Source organism: Mobula hypostoma, chromosome 12, assembly GCF_963921235.1.
Source record: "Mobula hypostoma chromosome 12, sMobHyp1.1, whole genome shotgun sequence".
Lineage (NCBI taxonomy): Eukaryota > Metazoa > Chordata > Chondrichthyes > Myliobatiformes > Myliobatidae > Mobula > Mobula hypostoma.
The window spans coordinates 102,135,706-102,160,146 of NC_086108.1; the positions used below are offsets into that span (position 1 = coordinate 102,135,706).

The 24,441-nt window shown below is 42.1% G+C and overlaps 1 protein-coding gene across 1 annotated transcript in view; it reads right to left on the reverse strand.

Moving 5' to 3' along the window:
- Nucleotides 1-1,422: 1,422 nt before the first annotated feature.
- LOC134355038 (calcium-activated chloride channel regulator 1-like) overlaps nt 1,423-24,441 on the reverse strand; it is a 48,021-nt gene continuing 25,002 nt past the window's right edge. Inside the window, exons 9-14 of the mRNA XM_063064713.1 lie at nt 22,471-22,577; nt 22,160-22,381; nt 21,796-22,066; nt 10,567-10,734; nt 4,855-5,091; nt 1,423-3,580 (exon numbers count right to left, since the gene is read on the reverse strand). Of these exons, the coding sequence (XP_062920783.1) occupies nt 3,111-3,580; nt 4,855-5,091; nt 10,567-10,734; nt 21,796-22,066; nt 22,160-22,381; nt 22,471-22,577 (1,475 nt within the window). The 3' untranslated portion in view covers nt 1,423-3,110. The remainder of the gene's footprint in view (nt 3,581-4,854; nt 5,092-10,566; nt 10,735-21,795; nt 22,067-22,159; nt 22,382-22,470; nt 22,578-24,441) is intronic.

Genomic DNA, 24,441 nt, shown 5'->3' on the forward strand with positions numbered 1-24,441 from the left:
TTGCTCCTCATACTGAATGCTAACCCTTTTATAAGCAACTGTGAACTTTGTATCCATCTGCCATTGGGCACCTGACAAATAATGTTTTAGCACAATAATCTAAACGCTCCGCCAACATACTTATTTTCACTGCATTTGTGCTCAGTTCTGAGATTCATCTGAGGCCACCTGATTGACTAACAGTGCTTACACACACAAAATGCTGGAGGAACTCAGCAGGTCAGGTAGTTATCTACAGAGAGGGATAAAAAGTCAATGTTTTGGGCCAAGACATTGATTGTTTATTCCTCTCCATAGATGCTTCCTGACCTGCTGAATTCCTCCAGCATTGTGTGTGTGTTTTTCTGGATTTCTAATATTTGCAAAATCTCTTGTGTTTACGATTCTCTATTTTGTGCATCAATAGGGAAAATATCTGATATCCAAAATTCATTTTCCTAATGAAACATTGAGCAATCTCAGGGATGCTGAATCTCAGGGTTATATACTGCATTTATCTTTTGATGATAAAAGTACTTTGAATCTTCGAAGAATACACTGAAACTGACACAAGTCGATAATTTTGACACAGAATGCTTTGTTATAGGGACTATTTTAAAGGGTCTCAGCCTGAAACGTCGACTGTACCTCTTCCTATAGATGCTGTCTGGCCTGCTGTGTTCACCAGCAATTTTTATGTGTGTTATTTTAACAACCTTGTCACCTTTAAAATAAATAATAAACAAAAATGTAGAGGCAGAAACTGGGACGTAGATTCTAGGATTTAGAGGTAGGCACAGGATAACTCTGGTAAAGAGCCTAAAGGTACATGACAGGAAGACCAACCACATTTCCTATTGTGAACATCATAGGTACAGGGTGGAGAGAGTAATTGGATATGAAACATTCCTTCACGTATTTTGAATTAAGACAAAGTTAGATGCTAATAACTACTACATGACCATATTTGTTTTTATTTTAAACCAGAATGGAAATTACACGTTCATGTTCAGTTTCGGTGAAGACAGAAAGTTATAGCTTCTTTGCGTCCATCTGCCATGGATCTGGTTCTGTTATAAATTTTCCTGATTGTGAGGACCAGATGAAGTGGAAGAGTTTTTTTTTCTCTCTCTCTCCCCCCAAAATTGTCTGAACTGGATTGTTGGTAGCTTAGGCTTCTTCTCAAAAACAACGCCAATTGGTTGCAGTCCAATTTCAACGTAAGAGCACCAGTACTGGGCTAGGTGGAAGAAATTAAGCCTGCTACAATTATGGAAAGTAGCTGCTCTTTATTAAAATCTAAGATAATCTTTTCATTCACACTTTACTACATAGCAGAAGCATACAAGTTACTACAGTCATCTGTACAGCAATGTACTGGTGCACATTAATAGCCTGCAAACATTTGAGTGGAAAGGGGGTAATATTTGATTCCCTGCAAAATGATGTGTTCTCAACATGCTTTAAAGGAGTATTAGGTCATTTACTACAGGGCTGTTGGTGAGAGTTCTATGGTGGGAATATTGGTTGCTATTTACCCACACTTTACGATAGTTGTTACAGTTTGAAAGCAGTTCTTTGTTGTCAAACTTCTCCAGAACATCCAGAGATCACAAAGTATGTTGATACAAATCCTACAGGCTGGATCCAATTACCCTTGTTTATGCAATACACATTTTAACCATGCGTTAACAAACTTAGCAACAATTGCCTGTTGAAATTCTACACATTACACATTAGCATCAGATATAATTCTCACAGAGAACAATGCAATGGGCATCTGTGATACAGCAATTGTTGTGAAGATGTGAAATGACAGGAAATATGGAGAATATTAAAATTTCAGTGCAGCACACACAACACTCCCCTTTGACTGTGTGGGAGGCTGGTGCAAAAATTTCAGGAGCCCTGGCAGAGGTAGTTAAAACATCCTTACCCATGGGTGAGGTGCTGGACACCGCAATATAGCTAATCTTTCTCTGTTGTTCAAGAAAGGCTTTAAGAATACACTGGGAAATTATAGGCCTGTAACCCTGCCATCAGTATTAAGTAAATTATTGGAAGGTATTCTAACAGACCAGATATATAGTATTTGTGTAGACAAGGCCTGATTAGGGATAATCAACATAGCTTTGTGTGTGGTAGGCTGTATCTAACCAATCTTACAGAGATTTTCAAGCAGTTACTAGGAAAGTTTATGAAGGAAAGACAGTGGATGTTGTCCACATGGATTTTAGCCAGTGCTTTGTCAAAGTCCTGCATGGGAGGTTAGTTCAGTTGCTCAACATTCAGAATAAGTTAGTAAAATGAATTCAACATTTGCTTTGTAGGAAAAACCAGAAAGAGGTATTAAAAGGTTGCCTCTCTGACTAGAGGCCAACAACTAGTAATGTGCTACAAGGATCGGTGTTAGGAAGCAATGGTCCTCTCCCTCCCATCTGTCAATCATCTCCTTCCTCACTTGGTTTGATTTATCTTTCACAGCCCCTACTCCCACTAATCTCTCTAGATTGGCTCCCTTCTTCCCCACTACACTCTCAGGGTCTTTATACAAAATGTCAACCATCCCTCTCTCACCACAGATGGTGCCTGGCCCACTGAGTTTATCCAGCTGTTGAGTTTGGCCTCAGGTTGTAGTATCTGCAGATTTTTGTGTTTCCACCTTTTCCATTTGTGTTTTCTGAAGATCGGGAATTAGATCCTGGCCCAAAATCTGGAGGTAGCAGTCTAAATATAACTTTTCCAAGGGGAACTAGAAGATAAACAGCTTCTACCCAATTTAAATATTGCCATATTTACATTAGCTGTAAAATTTCTTTCTCCAATTGATGCCTAACACAGTAGAGACTTGGAGTGAAATGCAGACAACCAAATATGTTGTACTTACATAAACAATCATTCAATGGGATTTGACCAGACTTTTAAGATACTTATTTAATACATATTGGCTTTAAGGCTTTTACTTTCAAGTATGGCAGGCTCTGCAGACTAATAATGGAGGTTCATTGGGAAACTGTCTACTTCTATGTTGTAAAGTAATAAAAAGACTAAATGAGTTTGGTTGCTCTCTGAGAATAATTAGAGTAAAATTAAGGATGATCAATTCTAATATGCTGAAGCTGATAAGTTTTCTATCTGGGTGACACTTTCCGACGGCGTCTGGTAGCCACAATACAAACAGTGATGGCAATGATCACAGTCATTATAATTAGAATACAACCAGCTATTACAAGAATTTCTGAAATATTAATCACCAGAGATTCATCAGTTTGGCTAGGTGAGCGCGACGTGGTTGCTGTTAGTGACGGTGTCTGATTTGATGGTGTAGGTGGAGTAGATGGAATTGGTGTAGGTGAAGGCAAAACCAAGGCAGCCTGTGCTATATTTGACAACTCCGAAGTAAGGTTTACTTTATCGTGTGCTTTGATTCCAAAGTAGAGTACTGTCCCATTTTTCAGTTCAATATTCTCAGAGATCATAAACGATTCCTCTGATTTTGCAGTCTTTGGCTTCAACCCGTTGGTATTGACCTTATGAGCAGATTGAAAATCATTTCTCAGCTGTGTAAAGTTTTTACTCATCCGTATTTCATAGTAGGAAGCTAAATAAAGAAAAAAGGGATGAATAAAAGTTAACGAAAAATACAAAGAACAGCAGTTCAAACTTTATTACTATCACAGACCAGTGCATTAAAACATTCACTCAGTTTTTGTCTGCCTGAATTACAGTTTTTGGTTTATTTTCTATATTCTCTTTGGTACATTGGACATCTCCAGTAGAAGTTTGATGTCCTTTTGTATTGCAAAGTGCCATCGATGTCCAATACAGTTCCTGAATCCATTTAAATAACAGCAGGATGTCAGTAAGTGCTGATAATGACACTTATCCTTAGGGAGAGGGCAAAGGAAGGGTAAGAAAGGCAGATTTCCTCACCTGAGGAACATTGGTGAACCAGATTGATTGGCATGCAACTCTAGCAATGATGCTTCTAGTTAAACTTGTTTGAGGTCGAAGGGAGTTCTGTGAGTGTAACCACAAGCACCTCACTCAGGGTGAAGCAACTGGCCCTGTGACACCAGTTCAGCTCCCTTCAGTGGCCATTTGTGCATAAATGTTTGGCGCATTCAAGAGGAAGTAGAGTGCCTGAGTAAGGTCTCCAAGCATTCTGGAGAAGGACAAGATGGGAAAATAACACATAAAATTTAGGATGAACTCAGCGTGTCAGGTAGCATTTATAGAGGGGAATAAACAGTTGATATTTCGGGTCAAGACCCTTTGTCAGGATTGTTTATTCATTAACTGTTTATTCCCCTCAATAAATGCTACCTGCCTTACTGAGTTCCTTCAGCATTTTGTGTGTGTTGCTCAAGATTTCCAGCATCTGCAGAACCTCTTGCGTTTAAAAAGGGAGAGTAAACTGCAATTACGCTTTTACATTGGGCTACTTTAAAGCCAGTGTACTTTGAGTTCTGAATTAAAGTTAGAAAGTTTAATGCATTGTGCCCTGTTTCTAGTAATTCAGACAGAGTACAGATTAAATTACAAATATTAACAGTTTTAAAATAAATTAATCCAGAATTTGGCCCATCTGGTCCGTACTAAACTATGAATCTACATGGTCCCATCAACCTGCACTCAGACCACAGTACTCCATGCCTCTCCCATTCACGTGCTTATCCCCAACTTTCTCTTAAATGTTGAAATCAAACCCACCAGCATACAAATAAGAGAAAATTATCTCCATAGTGAAGCCACTCCATGTATGGAATTGATCATACAAGGTAATTACTGGTGATAACTATTTAATGAGGGTGTTCAGAAATGAAACTTCCCATTATTTATACAAACAGTACATTAGAATATAGTTTGAATTACCATTTCCTTGATCAAAATCATCGCCTGGTGCTGTCCAGTTCAGTTGTATTTTATCTTCAACTATTGTTGCTTTAAGATCCATGATTTTATTAGGAGGAAACTTGTCAGGGGGAGTTCCTGAAGGAATCCGATTTACAGTAAATGTGCCACCTGACTTGACTCTCTTGAAACTTCCAAAGTTTGTCTGAGGATTGTCATCAATGGGCGGTGGCCTGGGTGGATTTTGTTGAATGATGCCTTAAAGGAAAACAAAGAGAGTATTTCAGAAAAAAAAAGATTATTTTAATTAGTGGCTCTGAAAATACAATGCAGATTGATAATCCAAAGGCTACAGCCCAGTCTTCTCCCATTTTACACAGACCTGAGGAGGAAAGCTAAAGGGAGATATACAGGGCAGGTTTCTTTTTTACACCAAGAGTGGAAAGTATCTGGAATGCTCGACCAGCGGAAGTGCTGGAAAAAGACATAATTGCAATGTTTTAGAGGTATTTAGATAGATAAGATAAGCTTTGTCACATGTACTGTACATCAAAACATACAGAAAAATGCGTCTTATGCATCAAATCAAATCAGTGAGGATTATGCTAAGCAGCCCACAAGTGTCACCACTCTTCAGCACCAAGATCGCATGGCCACCCTAAACATATGTCTTTGGAATCTGTGAGGAAACCAGAGCATCTGGAGGAGACCCACATGGTTACAGGAAGAACATACAAACTCTTTACAGAGAACAGCAGGAATTGAACCCAGAATTTACAACTGGCACTGTAATAGCGTTACACTAACCGCTACACTACCATGCCGCCCCAAATGAACTTACAGGAATGGAGAAATATGGATCATGTGCTGGCAGAAAAGTTCAGTTTAATTTGGCATAATAATCAGCATAGACATTGTTGGGGAAAAGGACATTTACTGTGGACAGCATTCTATCTGGTGCGTCACTGTCTGAAATGGAGGGGCCACTGCTTAGGATCAGAAAAAGCTGCTGAAAGTTATAAACACAGCCAGCACCATCATGGGCACTAGCCTATTCAGCATTCAGGACACCTTCAAAAGGCGTTGCCTCAAAAGGGTACAACCATCATTAAGAACCCCATCACCCAGGACGTCCTCATTGCTACCATCAAGGAGGAGGTACAGGAGCCTGAAGACACACAGCCAACATTTCAGGAACATCTTCTTCCCTTCTGCAATCAGATTTCTGAATGCACAATAAATCCATGGGCTGGCTGGTGTATAATGGTGTCAGCACCGGACTTTGAGGCAGATGGTCCTGAGTTCAAATCTGGCTGGGTCCCAACCTGGGCAGAAGCAAAATCTGTGCAGAAGAAAGGCCTGGCACTTTACTTCTGTATCTTGCCATGAAAACTCTATGGACATAGGACATCCATGGAGAACTACACTATCCATAGGGTCGCCATAAGTCAGCAATGAATCGATGCCACTGAACAATGTATTAAATATATATATATGTTCAACATATTTAATATACAGTGGCATGCAAAAGTTTGGGCACCCCTGGTCAAAATTCTTGTTACTGTGAATAGCAAAGCAAGTAAAAGATGAACTGATTTCCAAAAGGAATAAAGTTAAAGATTACACATTTCTTTAATATTTTAAGCAAGAAAACTTTTTTATTTCCATCTTTTACAGTTTCAAAATAACAAAAAAGGAAAAGGGCCCGAAGCAAAAGTTTGGGCACCCTGCATGGCAGTACTTAGTAACACACCCATTGGCAAGTATCACAGCTTGTAAACGCTTTTTGTAGCCAGCTAAGAGTCTTTCAATTCTTGTTTGGGGGATTTTCACCCATTCTTCCTTGCAAAAGGCTTCCAGTTCTGTGAGATCCTTGGGCCGTCTTGCATGCACTGCTCTTTTGAGGTCTATCCACAGATACCCGATGATGTTTAGGTCAGGGGACTGTGAGGGCCATGGCAAAACCTTCAGCTTGTGCCTCTGGAGGTAGTCCATTGTGGATCTTGAGGTATGTTTAGGTTCATTATACAGTTGTACAAGCCATCCTCTTTTCATTTTTGACTTTTCTTACAGATGGTGTGATGTATGCTTCCAGAATTTGCTGGTATTTAATTGAATTCATTCTTCCCTCTACCAGTAAATGTTCCCTGTGCCACTGGCTGCAACACAAGCCCAAAGCATGATTGATCCACCCCGTGCTTAACAGTTGGAGAGGGCTTCTTTTCATGAAATTCTGCACCCTTTTTTCTCCAAACATACCTTTGCTCATTGCGGCCAAAAGGTTCTATTTTAACTTCATCAGTCCACACGACTTGTTCCCAAAATGCATCAGGCTTCTTTAGATAAAAGCAACACACACAAAATGCTGGTGGAACACAGCAGGCCAGGCAGCATCTATAGGAAGAGGAACAGTCGACGTTTCGGGCCGACGCCCTTCGTCAGAACTAACTGAAAGAAGAGGTAACAAGACATTTGAAAATGGGAAGGGGAGGAGGAGATCCAAAATGATAGGAGAAGACAGGAGGGGGAAGGACGGAGCCAAGAGCTGGGAAGTTGATTGGCAAAAGTAATACACAGCTGGAGAAGGGAGGGGATCATGGGACAGGAGGCTTAGGGAGAAAGAAAGAGGGAGGGGAGCACCAGAGGAAGATGGAGAGCAGGCGAGGAGTTATAGTGAAAGGAACAGAGGGAGAAAAAAGAGAGAGAGAAAGAAAGGGGAAAAAAAATCAAAAAATGATAAATAAATAAGGGATGGGGTATGAGGGGGAGGTGGGGCATTATCGGAAGTTAAAGAAGTCAATGTTCATGCCATCAGGTTGGAGGCTACCCAGACGGAATATAAGGTTTTGTTCCTCCAACCAGAGTGTGGCTTCATCTTGACAGTAGAGGAGGCCATGGATAGACATATCAGAATGGGAATGGGACGTTGAATTGCAACGTGTGGCCACTGGGAGATACTGCATTCCCATTCTGATATGTCCACGTCCCATTCCCATTGTAATATGTCTATCCACGGCCTCCTCTACTGTCAAGATGAAACCTCACTCAGGTTGGAGGAACAACACCTTATAATCTGTCTGGATAGCCTCCAACCTGATGGCATGAACATTGACTTCTCTAACTTCCGTTAATGCCACTCCTCCCTTTCTTACCCCATCCCTTATTTATTTATTATTTTTCCCCCTTTCTTTCTCTCTCTGTCCCTCTCTCTATAACTCCTTGCCTGCTCTCCACCTTCCTCTGGTGCTCCCCTCCCCCTTTCTTTCTCCCAAGGCCTCCCATCCCATGATCCTCTCCCTTCTCCAGCCCTGTATCCCTTTTGCCAATCAACTTCCCAGCTCTTGGCTCCATCCCTCCCCCTCCTGTCTTCTTCTATCATTTTGGATCTCCTCCTCCCCTTCCCAATTTCAAATGTCTTGCTATCTCTTCTTTCAGTTAGTCTTGACGAAGGGTCTCGGCCCAAAAAGTCGACTGTACCTCTTCCTATAGATGTTGCCTGGCCTGCTGCATTCCACCAGCATTTTGTGTGTGTTGCTTTTATCTAAAGAAGCCTGATGCATTTTGGAAACAAGTCGTGTGGACTGATGAAGTTAAAATAGAACTTTTTGGCCGCAATGAGCAAAGGTATGTTTGGAGAAAAAGGGGTGCAGAATTTCATGAAAAGAAGCCCTCTCCAACTGTTAAGCACGGGGGTGGATCGATCATGCTTTGGGCCTGTGTTGCAGCCAGTGGCACAGGGAACATTTAGTGGTAAAGGGAAGAATGAATTCAATTAAATACCAGCAAATTCTGGAAGCATACATCACACCATCTGTAAGAAAAGTCAAAAATGAAAAGAGGATAGCTTCTACAACAGGATAAAGAACCTAAACACACCTCAAAATCCACAATGGACTATCTCAAGAGGTGCAAGCTGAAGGTTTTGCCATGGCCCTCACAGCCCCCTGACCTAAACATCATCGAGAATCTGTGGATAGACCTCAAAAGAGCAGTGCATGCAAGACGGCCCAAGAGTCTCACAGAACTGGAAGCCTTTTGCAAGGAAGAATGGGCGAAAATCCCCCAAACAAGAATTGAAAGATTCTTAGCTGGCTACAAAAAGCGTTTACAAGCTGTGATACTTGCCAATGGGGGTGTTACTAAGTACTGCAATGCAGAGTGCACAAACTTTTGCTTCAGGCCCTTTTCCTTTTTTGTTACTTTGAAACTGTAAAAGATGGAAATAAAAAAGTTTTCTTGCTTAAAATATTAAAGAAATGTGTCATCTTTAACTTTATTCCTTTTGGAAATCAGTTCAACTTTTACTCGCTTAGCTATACACAGTAACAGAAATTTTGACCAGGGGTGCCCAAACTTTTGTATGCCACTGTATATAGTAACTATATATATTCAAATGTAATTTGTAGGTTTTATTTTTATGTATTGCAATATACTCCTGCCGCAAAACAATAAATTTCGCGACATTTGACAGTGATAATAAACCTGACTTGGATTTATTGATTTTTATTGTTTTATGTTCACAATTTCAATGTCAAACCTTCAAACTTTTCACATTGGGGATTGAAGACCTAATTTAGGTTAACACTGAAATGCAGAGCAGAGGAACTAGTGCACTCGATATATGATATGATTTGATGCCCACTTTTTTTTTCTGCTTTGGAGAGTTAGGAACACTATCTTGTAAACATATCACTCTTTCCTCGTCTTCATCCTGAACTCACTATCAACAGCACTATGATAATAACTTCACCAGAAAGATTACAGTGCTTAATAATAGCAGCCCAGCAAAAAATTTTCAAAGAACATTAGCAATGGCTAGTGACTGGCCTTTTCAGCAATATGCACATTCTGTTAATGATATGAGAAAACAATTCTAATTTGTTAAATACTTCTGAAGATTCAGATGAAAAGAGGCCAAGGACTTTCAGAAGTTAAACTTATCTTGTGAAAGTCTTTGCATTTTACAGAGGAAAAGCTTTAAATGCCCATGGAATGTGGACAATCTCAAACTTACTGCGCATTTCCCACTCCAACAGTAATTGTTCGGCCTCTAGCAAACTGGGACAACCTTAGGAATGGAGCATTGCAAACGTTCCATCAAAAGTGTAATGCGAGATCAATGGAAGAAAAATTGGATAGTGGAGTGGTGGGTGGGGATGTCATTCATCATAACAGAGGAGAGGCAAATGGAGGAGAACCTCAGAAATGGATTCTAACATTTTTGCTGACACTCATTCTTTGGGGCACTCTTCTGTTTTGTGTATGTCTGCAAAGAACAAGAATTTCATGTTGTATATTGTATACAGTCTCTGATATTAAATGAAATTACTGAACTATTGAAATATGGGGATCAGGTATTTTAAGTCACAGCTGTCAAAAGCAGGGAAAAACAAGATGGGACTAGAACCAGGGGAGTTGAAACTTTGGGAGAGATGTTTGCAAAGCTTACAGAGGTATGGAGGGGGTGGGCTCATTTGAATTTAATCACAAACTTTTGGCTTTAAGAGCTGGATTTCAAGCAGTGAGAACAGTGGACAACAGAGTACCAGATGAGCTGAGTTTCAAAGAAGATGAATGATGGGAGGTTGTTCTGAGATCATTGGAGTTGTCAAGTGTAGGACTAGGAACGGCAAGGATAAGAGCTTCAATGGCACTTGGGCTGAGGAAATGGTGAAAGCAGGCAGTGTTGCACTTTTAAACAAACTACTTAGCATTTATCCATTAAGACATTACCATTTTGCACGTATCCTGGGATGTACATAGCATGTCCTTGCCGCCTGGCTGCAAATCTTGTGATCCCATCTTTTCCTTGAACAGACAATTTAAGGCCGTATCGTCCATTTCCACCATAATCAGTAAAGTATCGAGAATAAACACCATCATTTCTAACCGCGTCAGGGTCTAAAGGTAAAAAGACAAATAAAGATTTAAATAGGCATGCATGGGAACTTATGAAATATTAATTTCCCTGATAACATTCTCCTTTAATTGTAAAGAGTAATAAATTGCTATGTGTCAGACTAGTAATAATATCTACTGTCCTGGGCCCAGAATGCCTTTTTACCAAGCTCAGTTCTCTAACACCTGCTGACTCTTCCAAAAGTCAGAGTTGTTTTTGAATAAGTTAAGCTCCCGGCAATATTCTACGCTCAGCTTCTTGTCGTAAACAAGAACCAGTCTTCTTTTCTTAATGTAAATTGCAAGCAACTAATCAATCTGAAGTTAAAACTACAAGTTTGCAAACAAAAAGCACCGTCTATAGAGCACAGGGCTGGCTGCTCAAGAGATAAGACCATAAGATAGCCCTTTATTTTTTTGATATTGCCCTGGAGCCCTTAGCAATTGCTATTCGTGACTCACCTAATATATTTGGCATTATTCATGGGAATGGAACGCATAAAGTATCACTATATGCAGATGACCTGTTACTATATATCTCTAACCCAGAGAAATCCATCCCTGCAGTAATAATACTATTTGCTCTGTTTTAAAACGCAAACAACAGGAATTCTGCAGATGCTGGAAATTCAAGCGACACACATCAAAGTTGCTGGTGAACGCAGCAGACCAGGCAGCATCTCTAGCGAGAGGTACAGTCGACGTTTCAGGCCGAGACCAACAGTCCTGACGAAGGGTCTCGGCCTGAAACGTCGACTGTACCTCTTCCTAGAATGCTGCCTGGTCTGCTGAGTTCACCAGCAACTTTGATGTGTGTCATTTGCTCTGTTTAGTAGTTTTTCTTGTTATAAATTGAACCTTAATAAGAGTGTGCTTTTCCCATTAAATATGCAAGTTCCAATTTACAGACAATCAGCTTTTGGATTAGTTACTGATTATTTTACTTATTTAGGTGTTAAAATTACGAAGGAGCACAAGGAACTATTTAAAGTTAATTTTTTACCCTTAATTGATCATGTTAAACAAATGTTTACTAAATGGTCCCCTTTGTCCTCATCTTTGACTGGTCGAATTAATACTATTAAGATGATTATTTTACCTAAATTTTTGTATCTATTTCAGGTGGTTCCAATTTTTATACCTAAATCTTTTTTTGATATTATTGATTCTAAAATTTCTTCATATATATGGCAGAATAGAAATCCCAGGTTAAATAAGAAATATTTACAGAAATCAAAAAAAGAAGGCGGTTTGGCTTTGTTGAATCTTAGATTTTACTACTGGGCAATCAACATTCGATATTTAACGTTTTGGACTCAAGAATTGGATGAAACTCAGTGTCCACGATGGATGAACCTCGAGCGTGACTCTGTACAGGGTTTTTTGCCGGCTTCTATTCTAGGAGCTGCACTTCCCTTTGCACTTACTAAATTGAATAAACAAATGATAAATCCAATAATTAAACATACAAGATGAATATGGTTTCAAATTCGTAAATTCTTTGGATTGAACAAATTGATCCTGTCGAGTTCTATTATATCTAATTTTTTTCTTTCAACCATCTGGAATTGATCAAGCTTTTCTTTTATGGAAAACAAAGGAAATAACATGTTTTCGGGATTTATTCATGGATGACTGTTTTATGTCTTTTGAAAAGTTGTCTAATAAATACAATTTGCCTAGATCACACTTTTTCAGATATTTACAGACTAGAATCTTTTTGAACACTACTTTATCTACCTTTTGGATATCGCATCAAACTGAAGTTACAGAAAAATTTTTAGCTTTAAACCCCTATCAGAAGTGTTTAATAGCAATTATTTAAGATCTGATTATGAAAATACGTCTAGATACACCTGATAAAATTAAGTATGAGTGGGAAAGAGAACTTCAAATATCTTTATCTACAGAGAAACGGGAAAAAATTCTTCAATTAGTCAATACTTCCTCAATGTGTGCCAGACACGCCTTGAGACAACTTCAAAACGTAAACACGAGGAATTCTGCAGATGCTGGAAATTCAAGCAACACACATCAAAGTTGCTGGTGAACGCAGCAGGCCAGGCAGCATCTCTAGGAAGAGATACAGTCGACGTTTCGGGCCAAGACCCTTCGTCAGGACTAACTGAAGGAAGAATTAGTAAGAGATTTGAAAGTGGGAGGGGGCGGGGGAGATCCAAAATGATAGGAGAAGACAGGAGGGGGAGGGATGGAGCCAAGAGCTGGACAGTTGATTGGCAAAGGGGATATGAGAGGATCATGGGACAGGAGACCCAGGGAGAAGGAAAAAGGGGAGGGGGGAAAACTCAGAGGATGGGCAAGGGGTATAATGAGGGGGACAGAGGGAGAAAAAGGAGAGAGAGAAAAAGATTGTGTGTACATAAATAAATAACAGATGGGGTACGAGGGGGAAGTGGGGCATTAGCGGAAGTACTTCGTACCCCACTCCATCCCTCCTACCCCAAGGGAGGAGTTGTAAAGTTTGATGGCCACAGGCAGGAAAAACAAGAAGAATGACAAAAATGGGTAACTAGAATCCACTCCACTGCCTTTGACTTCTGTGGTGGATGTCTTGATCATCTGCAACTCATTTCTTTGTCGTTTTAGCTTAAAGGAATAGTATGTATGTTTTTGAAATCCTTTGTGTTATAAAATCTTTGTAATTTAGCAACCTTTTATTCAAATATCACTCCACTCTTCAAGAAGGGAGAGAGGCAGAAGAAATGACACTATAGGTCAGTTAGTCTGCCCTCAGCAGTTAGGAAGATGTTGGAGTCAATTATTAAGGATGAAGTCTCAAGGTACTTTGAGACATATGACAAAATAGGCTGTAGTCAATATGGATTCCTCAAGGGAAAATATTGCCTGACAAATCTGTTGGAATTTTTCAAAGAAATAACAAGGGTAGACAAAGGAGAATCTTTGTCCACATAGATTTTCAGAAGGCCTTTGACAAAGTGCCATACATGAGGCTGCTTAACAAGCTACGAGCCCATGATAGTACAGGAAAGATTCCAGCATGGATAAAGAAGTAGCTGATTGGCAGGAGGCAAAGAGTGGGAATTAAAGAGACCCTTTTCTGGCTGGGACTGCTGGTGTTTCACAGGGGTCTGTGTTGGGACTGATTCTTTACATATAATATGACAATGATTTGAATGATGGAACTGATGGCTTTGTTGCAAAGTTTGCAGACAATATGAAGATGGGGGGGTAGGTTGTTTTGAGGAAGTAGAGAGGCTACAGAAGGACTTAAGACAGATTAGAAGAATGGGCAAAGAAGTGGCAGGTGGAATACAGTGTCAGGAAGTGTATGATCATGCACTTTAGTAAAAGAAATTAAAGGGTTGCCTATTTTCTAAATGGAAAGAAAATACAAAAAGCTGAGGAAGTCCATATGCAGGATTCCCTGAAGGTTAATTTGCAGGTTGAGTCTGTGATGAGGAAGGCAAATACAATGTTAGCATTCATTTCAAGGGGACTAGAATATAAAAGCAAGGAAGAATGCAATGTTGAGACTTTACAAAGCACTGGTGAAGTCTCACTTGGAGTATTGTGAGCAGTTTTGGGCCACTTATCTTAGAAAGGATATGCTGAAACTGCAGAGGGTTCAAAGGAGGTTCAGGAAAATGATTCCAGGATTGAATAGCTTGTCATGTGAAGACCGTTTGATGGCTCTGGGGCTGTATTCACAGAAATTCAGAAGAATGAGGGGTGACCTAATTGAAACCTATCGAATGGTGAAAGGTCTTTATAGAGTGGATGTGGAGAGGATGCTTCCGATGGTGGGAGAGTCTATGACCAAAGGACCCAGCCTCAGAATAGAAGAGCGTCCTTTTATACTGGAGATGAGGAAAAATTTCTTTAGCCAGAGAGTGATTTCACACCCAGAGGCTCGAGCATCGCTGACCAAAGATTTCCAAAGTTTTGTCAGCACATCCAGGTGAGCACTTGTGGAGATAACACACTCGACTACTGTTACGCTCCCTTTCATAACGCTTATAAGGCTTTCCTCCGTCCAGCTTTTGGAAAATCAGATCACTCTTCAATCCTGCTTCTCCCATCGTACAGGCAGAAACTGAAACAAGAGGTGGCCATAGTTACAACCGTCCACTGTTGGTCTGACCAACCGGCCTCCATGCTGCAGGACTGCTTCGATGACGTCAACTGGAATGATTTCCATGATGAGGATGTCTCCAAGTTCACTGATGGAGTCACGTGCTTCATCCAGAAGTGCATTGACGATGTTGTCCCCCAGAGTCGGTCAGGGTCTTCCCGAACCAGAAAACCTTGATCAATAGATCCTTGCCAGCAGCACTTACAGCACGATATCGAGCTTACATCTCTGGAGATCAACTAGAGCTCAAGAAAATCAGCTATGATTTGTGCAAAACTATCAAGACTGCGAAACAGCAATATAGGGAGAAGATTGAGTCGAGATTCAGCAAAGCTATCAAGATTACAAAACAACAATATAGGCTGAAGTTTGAGTGAAGATTCACAACGAATAGCACACAGACTGCAAAGCCAAACATTGTAGTGCTGCCAACATCACGGCCTCTCTCCCAGATGAGCTGAATCACTTTGACGCTTGGTTCGATATCGCTAACTCTGAGCCTCTGAGGAAAGCCACCGCTTCAACCTGCAACCTGGTCATCTCTGAGGCTGAGGTATGCAGATGTTTCCAACGAGTGGGAAGCACAAGACTGCGGGACTGGACAGCATCCCAGACCGAGTACCTAGGATGTGCACAGCATAACTGGCAGGTGTGTTTACAGACATTCTTAATCTCTCCCTCTCCCAGTGTAGAGTGCCCTCCTGCTTCAAAACATCCACCATCGTCCCTGTACCAAAAAAGACCAAGGTAACATGCCTGAACGACTGGCGTCCTGTCGCACTCATCTCAAAAATAAGCAAATACTTTGAGAAGCTGGACAAGGTTTACATCTGCAGAATGCTGCCACCCACACTGGACCCACTACATTTTGCCTACCGACACAACCGATCGACAGATGCAATAGCCACTGCTTTACATACCATCCTTACACATCTAGAGAAGAAGGATGCTTATGTGAGAATGCTGTTCTTGGACTACAGTTCAGCATTCAACACCATAATTCCATCCAGGCTCGACAAGAAGCTCAGAGACCTCGGCCTTGACCCTGCCTTGTGCAGCTGGATCCTGGACTTCCTGTCAGATCACCTGCAGGTTGTAAGAGTGGGCTCCCTCACCTCCAACCCTCTGACTCTCAACACAGGAGCCCCTTAGGGCTGCATACTGAGTCCCCTCCTTTACTCCCCATATACCCATGACTGTATCGCAACCGCAGCTCCAATCCACTAATTAAATTTGCTGACGACACTACATTGATTGGCCTTATCTCAAATACTAATTAGGTGGCCTACAGAGAAGAAGTCATCATCCTGACACAGTGGTGTCAAGAAAACAACCGCTTACTCAATGTCTCACAAACAAAGGAGCTGGTTGTGGATTCCAGGAGGAATGGAGACAGGCTAACCCCTATTGACATCAATGGATCTGGGGTTGAGAGGGTAAACAGCTTCAAATTCCTCAGCATCCACATCACCAAGGACTCACGTGGTCTGTGCACACCAGCTGTGTGGGGAGAAAGGCACAACAGCGCCTCTCTCACCTCAGACAGTTGAGGAACTTTGGTATGGGCCACCAAATCCTAAGAACTTTCTACAGGGGTACAATTGAGAGCATCCTGACTGGTTGCATCACTGCCTGGTATGGGAACTGTACCTCCCTTAATCACAGGACTCTGCAGAGAGTGGCGCGGACAGCCCAGTATGTCTGTAGTTGTGAACTTCCATTAGTCAGGACATTTACAAGGACAGGTGTGTAAAAAGGGCCCATAGGATCATTGGGGGCCCAAGCCATCACAGCCACAATCTATTCCAGCTGCTACCATCCGGGAAGCAAGACTGCAGCATAATAGCCAAGACCAACAGGCGCTGGGACAGTTTCTTCCACCAGGCCATCAGACTGATGAACTCACACTGACTTGAGTGTACTCTATATTACATTGACTGTTCTATTTATTATAAATTACTATGATTGCACATTTAAATGGAAACATAATGTAAAGATTTTTATTTCTCATGTATGTGAAGGATGTAAGAAATAAGGTCAATTCAATTCAATTCAAATTTGTGGATTTCTTTGCCACAGGCAGTTGTGGAGTCTTTCTGTATATTTAAGGCAGAGGTTGTTAGATTTTTGATTGGTCAGGGAATAAAGGGATACAAGGAGAAGGTAGGAGATAGGGGCTGAGAAGAAAATTGAATCTGCCATGATTAAATGGCAGAGCAGACCCACCTCCCCCTCGTACCCCATCCGTTATTTATTCCTGACGAAGGGTCTCGGCCCGAAACGTCGACTGTACCTCTTCCTAGAGATGCTGCCTGGCCTGCTGTGTTCACCAGCAACTTTGATGTGTGTTGCTATTATTTCTTTGATAGCTTTTTCCCCCAGTCATTCTTGCTAGAGTGTGCCATATCACTTCCAATGAACATCCACTGAGATGGGGAACTTCTTAACCTACAAATTCTCAGTAGTAATTCTGCAGTACACAGATGACACTTGAGTTCTCATACACTCGTGGGTGTATGTAATATTAGTTTAAGTTAAATGGTAGGCACAACATTGTGAGCAAGGCATTCAGACACGAACTTGAAATACCATAAAAAATGGGAGCAGAATTACACCATTTTGCCCATCCAGTCTGTTCTGCCATTTCATTATGGCTAATCCATTTTCCCTCTAAGCCCCAATCTCCTTCCTTCTCCCTGTAACTCTTCGTGCCCTGACTAATCAAGAATCTATCAACCTTGGCCTCCACAGCCGCGTTTGGCGAAGGATTCCACAGATTCACCACACTGGCTGAATTAATACCTCCCCATCTCTGTTCCAAGAGGATGTCTCACTATTCTGGGGCTGTGTCCTCCGGGCTTAGACTCCCCAGCATCATCTCCATATTCACTCTACCAAGTCCCTTCAACATTCAGGAGGTTTCAATGAGGCCACCCCTCATGCTTCTGAATTCCAGAGAGTAGAGGCCCAGAACCATTAAATGATCCTCATATGACAAGCCTTTCATTCCCTGAATCATTTTCATGAACCTCTTTCAAACCCCTTTCAATGTCAGCACATCCGTTCTTAGATAAGGGGCCCAAAACTGCTCAATACTCCAAGTGAGGCTTCAGCAGCGCTTTATAAAACCTCAACATTACATCCTTGCTTTTATATTCTAGTCCTCTTAAAATATTGCTGACATTGCAGTCGCCACTGACTCAACCTGCAAATTAACTCTTTTATCAGGACGCTGGAGTAGAGATCCAATCACAGACCCAGTACTGTGCACACGGTGATATTAATTGAGTAACAAATCCCAAGGTGCAAACAAAGTCAGTGTGAAAGTTCAGGCAGAGATCAAAACATCCAGAGAAATTCAAAAACCAGAATCGGGAAACAGGCAGAGTCAATATTCAGATGGATGGAGTTCAGATTCAAATGCTGGAAAGGCTCAGGAAAATTCACTGGCACAAACCAGTGAAAACACAGGACTGAAATACACTGAGCAAAAAACAGAGAGGCAGATGATAGGTGGAGCACAATGAGACACAGGTGGCAGCAAAACAGGTAATGATGAGAAACAGGTGAGAGGGGGAGTACTCAGTAATACAGGGACCGGAGTAGAGCAGGAATGGGACAGGAGTACAAGGGGCATAAAAACAAACAAGAGCACATGGCAATGCAAAACACACAAAAAGACAAAGTTCAACTGGTGGTACTGACACCTTTAGAGAATCCTGCACAAGCACTCCCAAGAAACACACACAAAATGCTGGAGGAACTCACAGACCAGGCAGTATCTATGGAAAAGAGTACAGTCAACACTTCATGCTAAGACCCTTCACAGGACTGGAGAAAAAAAGTTGAGGGGTAGATTTAAAAGGTGGGGGGGAGGGTAGAGAGAAACACAAGGTGATAGGTAAAACCTGAAGGGGGAAGGATGAAGTAAAGAGCTGGGAAGTTTATTGATGAAGGAGATACAGGGCTGAAGAAGGAGGAGTCAGATAGAAGAGGGCAGAAGACCATGGAAGAAAGAAAGGCCATGGAGCACCAGAGGGAGGCAATGGGTAAGCAAGGAAATAAGGTGAGAGAGGGAAAAAGAGATGGGGAATGGTGAAGGGGGATGTTCGAGAAATCAATGATCATGTCATCAGGTTGGAAGCTACAAATTTCCTCCAACCCAAGTGTGGCCTCATCACGACAGTGGAGAAGGCCATGGATAGATATTGTGTATGTGGCCGGTTTACACAACAAAGCTATAAATAAAACGCTGGAGACTGGAGCTAAGTCAGCAGGGTTCTTTACTAACTAAAACTGAACTGAACACACATATATACAGATCCATACGCACTTAATAGCGCATGCTCAATACGCTGTATTAGTACAACATAAAGTAGTCCTATATTATATAGTAGGTTATATGGTACAACAGACATATCAAAATGTGAAAGGGAAGTGGAGTTAAAATGAGTGGCCACTGGGAAATCCCTCTTCTACTGGTGGACAGAGCACAGGTGCTTGGTGAAGTGGTCTCCCAATCTATGTTGGGTCTCACCGATATACAGGAGGCCACACCAGGAGCATTGGACATAGTACATAACTCCAACAGACTCATAGGTGAAGTGTCGCCTTACCTGGAAGGATTGTTTGAGGCCATGAATGGTAGTGAGGGAAAAGGTGTAGGGGCAGGCATAGCACTTGTTCTGCTTGCAAGGATAAGAGACAGGAGGGAGATCAGTGGGGAGGGATGAATGGACAAGGGAGTCACATAGACAGAGATCCCTGCAGAAAGCAAGCAAGTTGGGGAGAGGGAAAGATGTACTTAATGGTGAGATCCCATTGGAGATGTCGGAAGTTACAGGGAATTATGTGCTGGACACGGATGCTGGTGGGGTGATAAGTGAGAACAAGAAGAACCCTATCTCTGGTGAGGTGGCGGCTGGATGGGGTGGGGCAGATGTGCACAAAATTCAAGAGATGCAGATGAGGGCAGCGTTGAAGGAAGAGGAAGGATGCCCCTCTCTTTGAAAACGGAGAACATCCCCTTAGTTCTTAAATGAAAAGCCTCATACTGAGAACAGATGTGGGGAGTGTAGGCTTGAAACATAGACTGTTCTACAGGGGATGTGCTTTGTGGTGGGATCCCGCTGGAGATGGCGGAGGTTACAGAGAATTATGTGCCGGACACAGAGGCTGGTGGGGCGGTAGGTGAGGACAAGAGGAATCCTATCCCTAGTAGGGTCGCAGGAGGATGGGGTGAGAGCAGATGTGTGTGAAATGGAAGAGGTGCAGTTGAGGGCAACGTTGATGGTGGAGGAAGGGAAGCCCCTTTCTTTGAAGAAGAAGGGCATCTCCTTCATTCTGGAATGAAAAGAATGAAAAGCCTCGTCCTGAGAGCAGATGCAGCAGATATGGGGGAATTGAGAGAAGGGGGGTGGTGTTATTACAAGTAACAGGGTGGGAGGAGGTATAGCCCAAGTAGTTATGAGAGTCCGTGGGTTTGTAATAGACATCGCTAAATAAGCTGTCCCAGAGATACAGACAAAGAGATCGAGAAAGGTGGGGGGAGGTGTCGGAAATGGACCAGGTAAATTCGAGGGCATGGTGGAAGATGGAGGCAAAGTGGATGAAGTCAGTGAATTCCACATGGGGGCAGGAGCAACACCATTGCACTCATTGATGTAGCATAGGAGAAGTGTGGAACGGTCACCAGTGTATGTTTGGAACATAGTAGTGGGGCCCATGGCTACACTTTTTTTTTGAAGCAAGTGGGAGGACCTAGAGGAGAAATTATTTAGAGTGAGAACAAGTTTTGCTAGGTGGAGGAGAGTGGTGGTGGAGGGGAACTGGTTGCGTCTGGTGTCCAGAAAGAAATGGAGAGATTTGAGGCTTTCCTGGTGGGGGGATGGAGGTGTATAGGGACTGAACATCCATAATAAAAATAAAATGATGCTGGGCTAGGGAACCTGAAACCATTGAAAGGATCCAGAGTGTGTGAAATGTCACGTATGTAGGTAGAAAGGGACTGAACCAGGGGGATAAAACAGTCAAGGTATGCAGGTATGAGTTCAGTGGGCTAAAAGAATGGGTCTTCCTGGACAAGTAGATTTGTGGATCTTGCATAGAAAGAAGAAATGGGAGGTGCGGGGTGCAGGAACTATGAGTTTGGTGGCAGTGGATGGAAGACCCCCAGAGTTAATAAGCTTGGTGATGGTGTAGGAGACAATAGCCTAGTGCTCTTTAGTGGGGTCCTGTTCAGGTGGTAAATAAGAGCAGGTGTCTGAGAGTTGGTGCTGGGCCTCAGCAAGGTCGAGCTCAGTACACCAGACTACTACAGCACCTCCCATATCTCCAGGTTTGATGGTACGTTTGGGATTGGTGCAGAGGGAGTGGAGAGCCGAGCATTCGGAAGGAGTGAGATTGGAATTGGAGAGAGGAGCTCACAGCTACCTGAACCATACATCCTCACACCCTGGACAACATAGTTTCCATTGCCAACATAGCAGGCCAACAACTCACTAACCCTAAGCGTACATCTTTGGAATGTGGGAGGAAACCAGAGCACCCGAAGGAAAGCTGAGCGGTCACAGTGAAAACGTATAAACTCCGTACAGAAATCAGTGGAATCAAACCATGATCAGTGAACACTGACGTGGTAAAGTAATTGTGCCAACCACCTTGATACCGTGCTGCCCTACGTGAGACTGGTCAGTTTCTACATCAACTCCTACATCAGTCACCTATGAATCCATAAAACTAGTGTGGAAGCCATTCTTAATTCCAAAGGTCTAAAACATGCAGAAGATATTTGTGGGAGGAGACCATATGCAAATCACTTCCTTGATTTCTCATGAACATTGTCTATAGTTCAATTGTACTTCAGGACCTGTTGAATCATGTCACTTTATGAATGGAACGTGAATAATACTTTGTAATTGCATCCTTCTCTTTCTTTCATATGCGCTTACCTGCGCCATCATCCAGAAGATCGATGCTGACAGGACTGCTGTCTGCCCGTTCCACCGTGGCTATCACATTTGCGTGAAGGACGGGTAAGAAACCATGACTGACTTCTGCAAAAATGACCAGAGGTTGTGGCCATGTTGATATATCTTGATTGATGTGTCCGTTGACAGTGACAGGGGGAACTTTCTCATCTGCTGCACGGGATGTCACTGTGATGGTTACATCCTCATCTCTGGAAGCCTTATTCTGCATCGCATATGTCCATTCTCCAATCTGATAGAAAAGTTAAGCCATTTTAATTTGAAACAAAGGAGACCAAAAGAAAAAAAAGAAAAAGATAAACACAAAATCCAATAAGAGCCATACCTCTGCTGTGCCAGGAATGGCAAGCCTGCCTGTATGTAAAGAAGAGTCCATCTCGAAGTTTACATCTTTGTAAATGTTTCCAAGAGGGTCTTGTACAAAGACAGATGGTGCAGTATTCTGCCATGTGATTACAAAGGAAGTATCATTCCCAATGGTTTTATCAATGTAAACCGTGCCATTGAACCAACTATTCCTGTTAATTCTCTTTGCAGAACTTTCAACCTGTAAACCAAACAGGAAAAAATATTAAACTGATGAGGTATTTCACTTTCAACCAGTAAAGTATTGAAAAGTTGTTCTAAGAAACAAACCTGGATTGACTGTTGGCTAATGTTGCCATTTCCGGATACTAATCCAGTGAAAGCATCAATTAAACCATTTTCATCTACATTATCTGTGACCGAAAAGCTCAAACCACCTGATAATTGAAGAATAAGAAATTGTAGAATTAATATAGAGATCAGTAATCACTAAAAAGGGAAAATCTTTCCTCAAAATTTAAGTTATACTGTTCAATATAAAACGAATGAGTCAACAAAATAAATGCAAATGTGGCTTTATTTCAGGAAAAACATAGGAACAAGCCATTCTGGTCCAAAGAGCCCCTGCTACCCAATTGCAGCCAAGTGACCAATTAATCTAATAATCGGTACTTCTTTGGAATATAGGAGGAAACTGGAGCACTCAGAGGAAACCCACATGGTCGTAGGGAGAATGTACAATCTCCTTACAGACGGCGGCTGGAATTGAACCTGAGTTGATAGCACTGTTAAAGCATTGCACTAACTACTACAAACAACAGGAATTCTGCAGATGCTGGAAATTCAAGCAACACACATCAAAGTTGCTGGTGAACGCAGCAGGCCAGGCAGCATCTCTAGGAAGAGGTACAGTTGATGTTTCAGGCCGAGACCCTTCGTTGAAGTTAGTCCTGATGAAGGGTCTCGGCCTGAAACGTTGACTGTACCTCTTCCTAGAGATGCTGCCTGGCCTGCTGCGTTCACCAGCAACTTTGATGTGTGTTGCACTAACTACCACGTTACTGTGCTGTCCAGCTGTAGCTGGGTTTGTGACAGGGGGCAGAAATTCATCTGTAACGGGATGAATCCCTGTCTCTGCACTAAAATGGACCAGGTTGTACTTGGATTTTGTGAAGTGCATTGATCATATAATCTCAAAATCTGCTTCCAGGCAGTGTATCCAGCTCATGACAACATGTCAGATAAAATCATTCATATAAGGGGGATGTCAGAAGTAAGTTCTTTACACCAAGAGTGGTGGGTGTTTGGAACACCCTGCCCAGGGTGGTGGTGGAGGTAGATACATCAGAGGCACTTAAGAAAATCTTTGATAGGCACACGAATAATAGTAAAATGGAGGGCTATGGAGGAAGGAAGGGTTTGATTGTTCTCACAGTAAGTTAACAGTTTGGCAAAACATCATGGGCCAAAGGACCAGTACTGTACTGTAATGTTCTATGTTCATTTCTTATCAACAGTTCTTTCCCTGACTACCTTAAATATACAGAAAGTAACCAAAAGATACCGGAGGAACTCAGTGGGTCAGACAACATTTATGGAGGGAAGTGAACAGTTGGCATTTCACGTACAGACCCTTTATTGGGACTGAAAGATAGAGGAAATATCCAGTATGAAGAGGTGAATGCAAAGGGTGTAACAAGAGCTGACTAGCGATAGGTGGATCCTAGTGTAGAGAGCTGATAGGCAGACAGAGGAGAGCAGAGTGGAAGTAGTGACATGAGCCAGGAGGTGATAGATGTAGGTGACACAGGTGATAGAATCTAATAGGAGAGAAAGATGGAGCACAGAATCCAGGGAGCTGTGGAAGGCAAATGGGAGGGGAACCAGTGGGAGGAGTGAGTGGGTGTACTTGCTTTGAAGTTGCCATGTCATCTGAAACTGTGACAAACTTTTATAGATGCATGGTGGAAAGTGTACGACCTGGTTGCATTATGGCCTGGAATGGAAAAGACTACAAGAGTAGTGGATACGGCCCAGTCCATCATGTGTAAAACCCGCCCAACCATTGAGCACATCTACAAGGAGTGCTGACGCAGGAAAGCAGTATCCATCATCAAGGACCTTCATGCATAGCATCCAGGCCATGCTCTCTTGTCTCTGCTACCAGCGGAAAGGAAACACAAGAGCCACCAGGTTCAGGAACAGATATTAGCCCTCAACCATCAGGCTCCTGAACCAGTGTGGCTAACTTCACTCACCCCCAACACTGAACTGATTCCACAACTTGTACACTCACTTTAA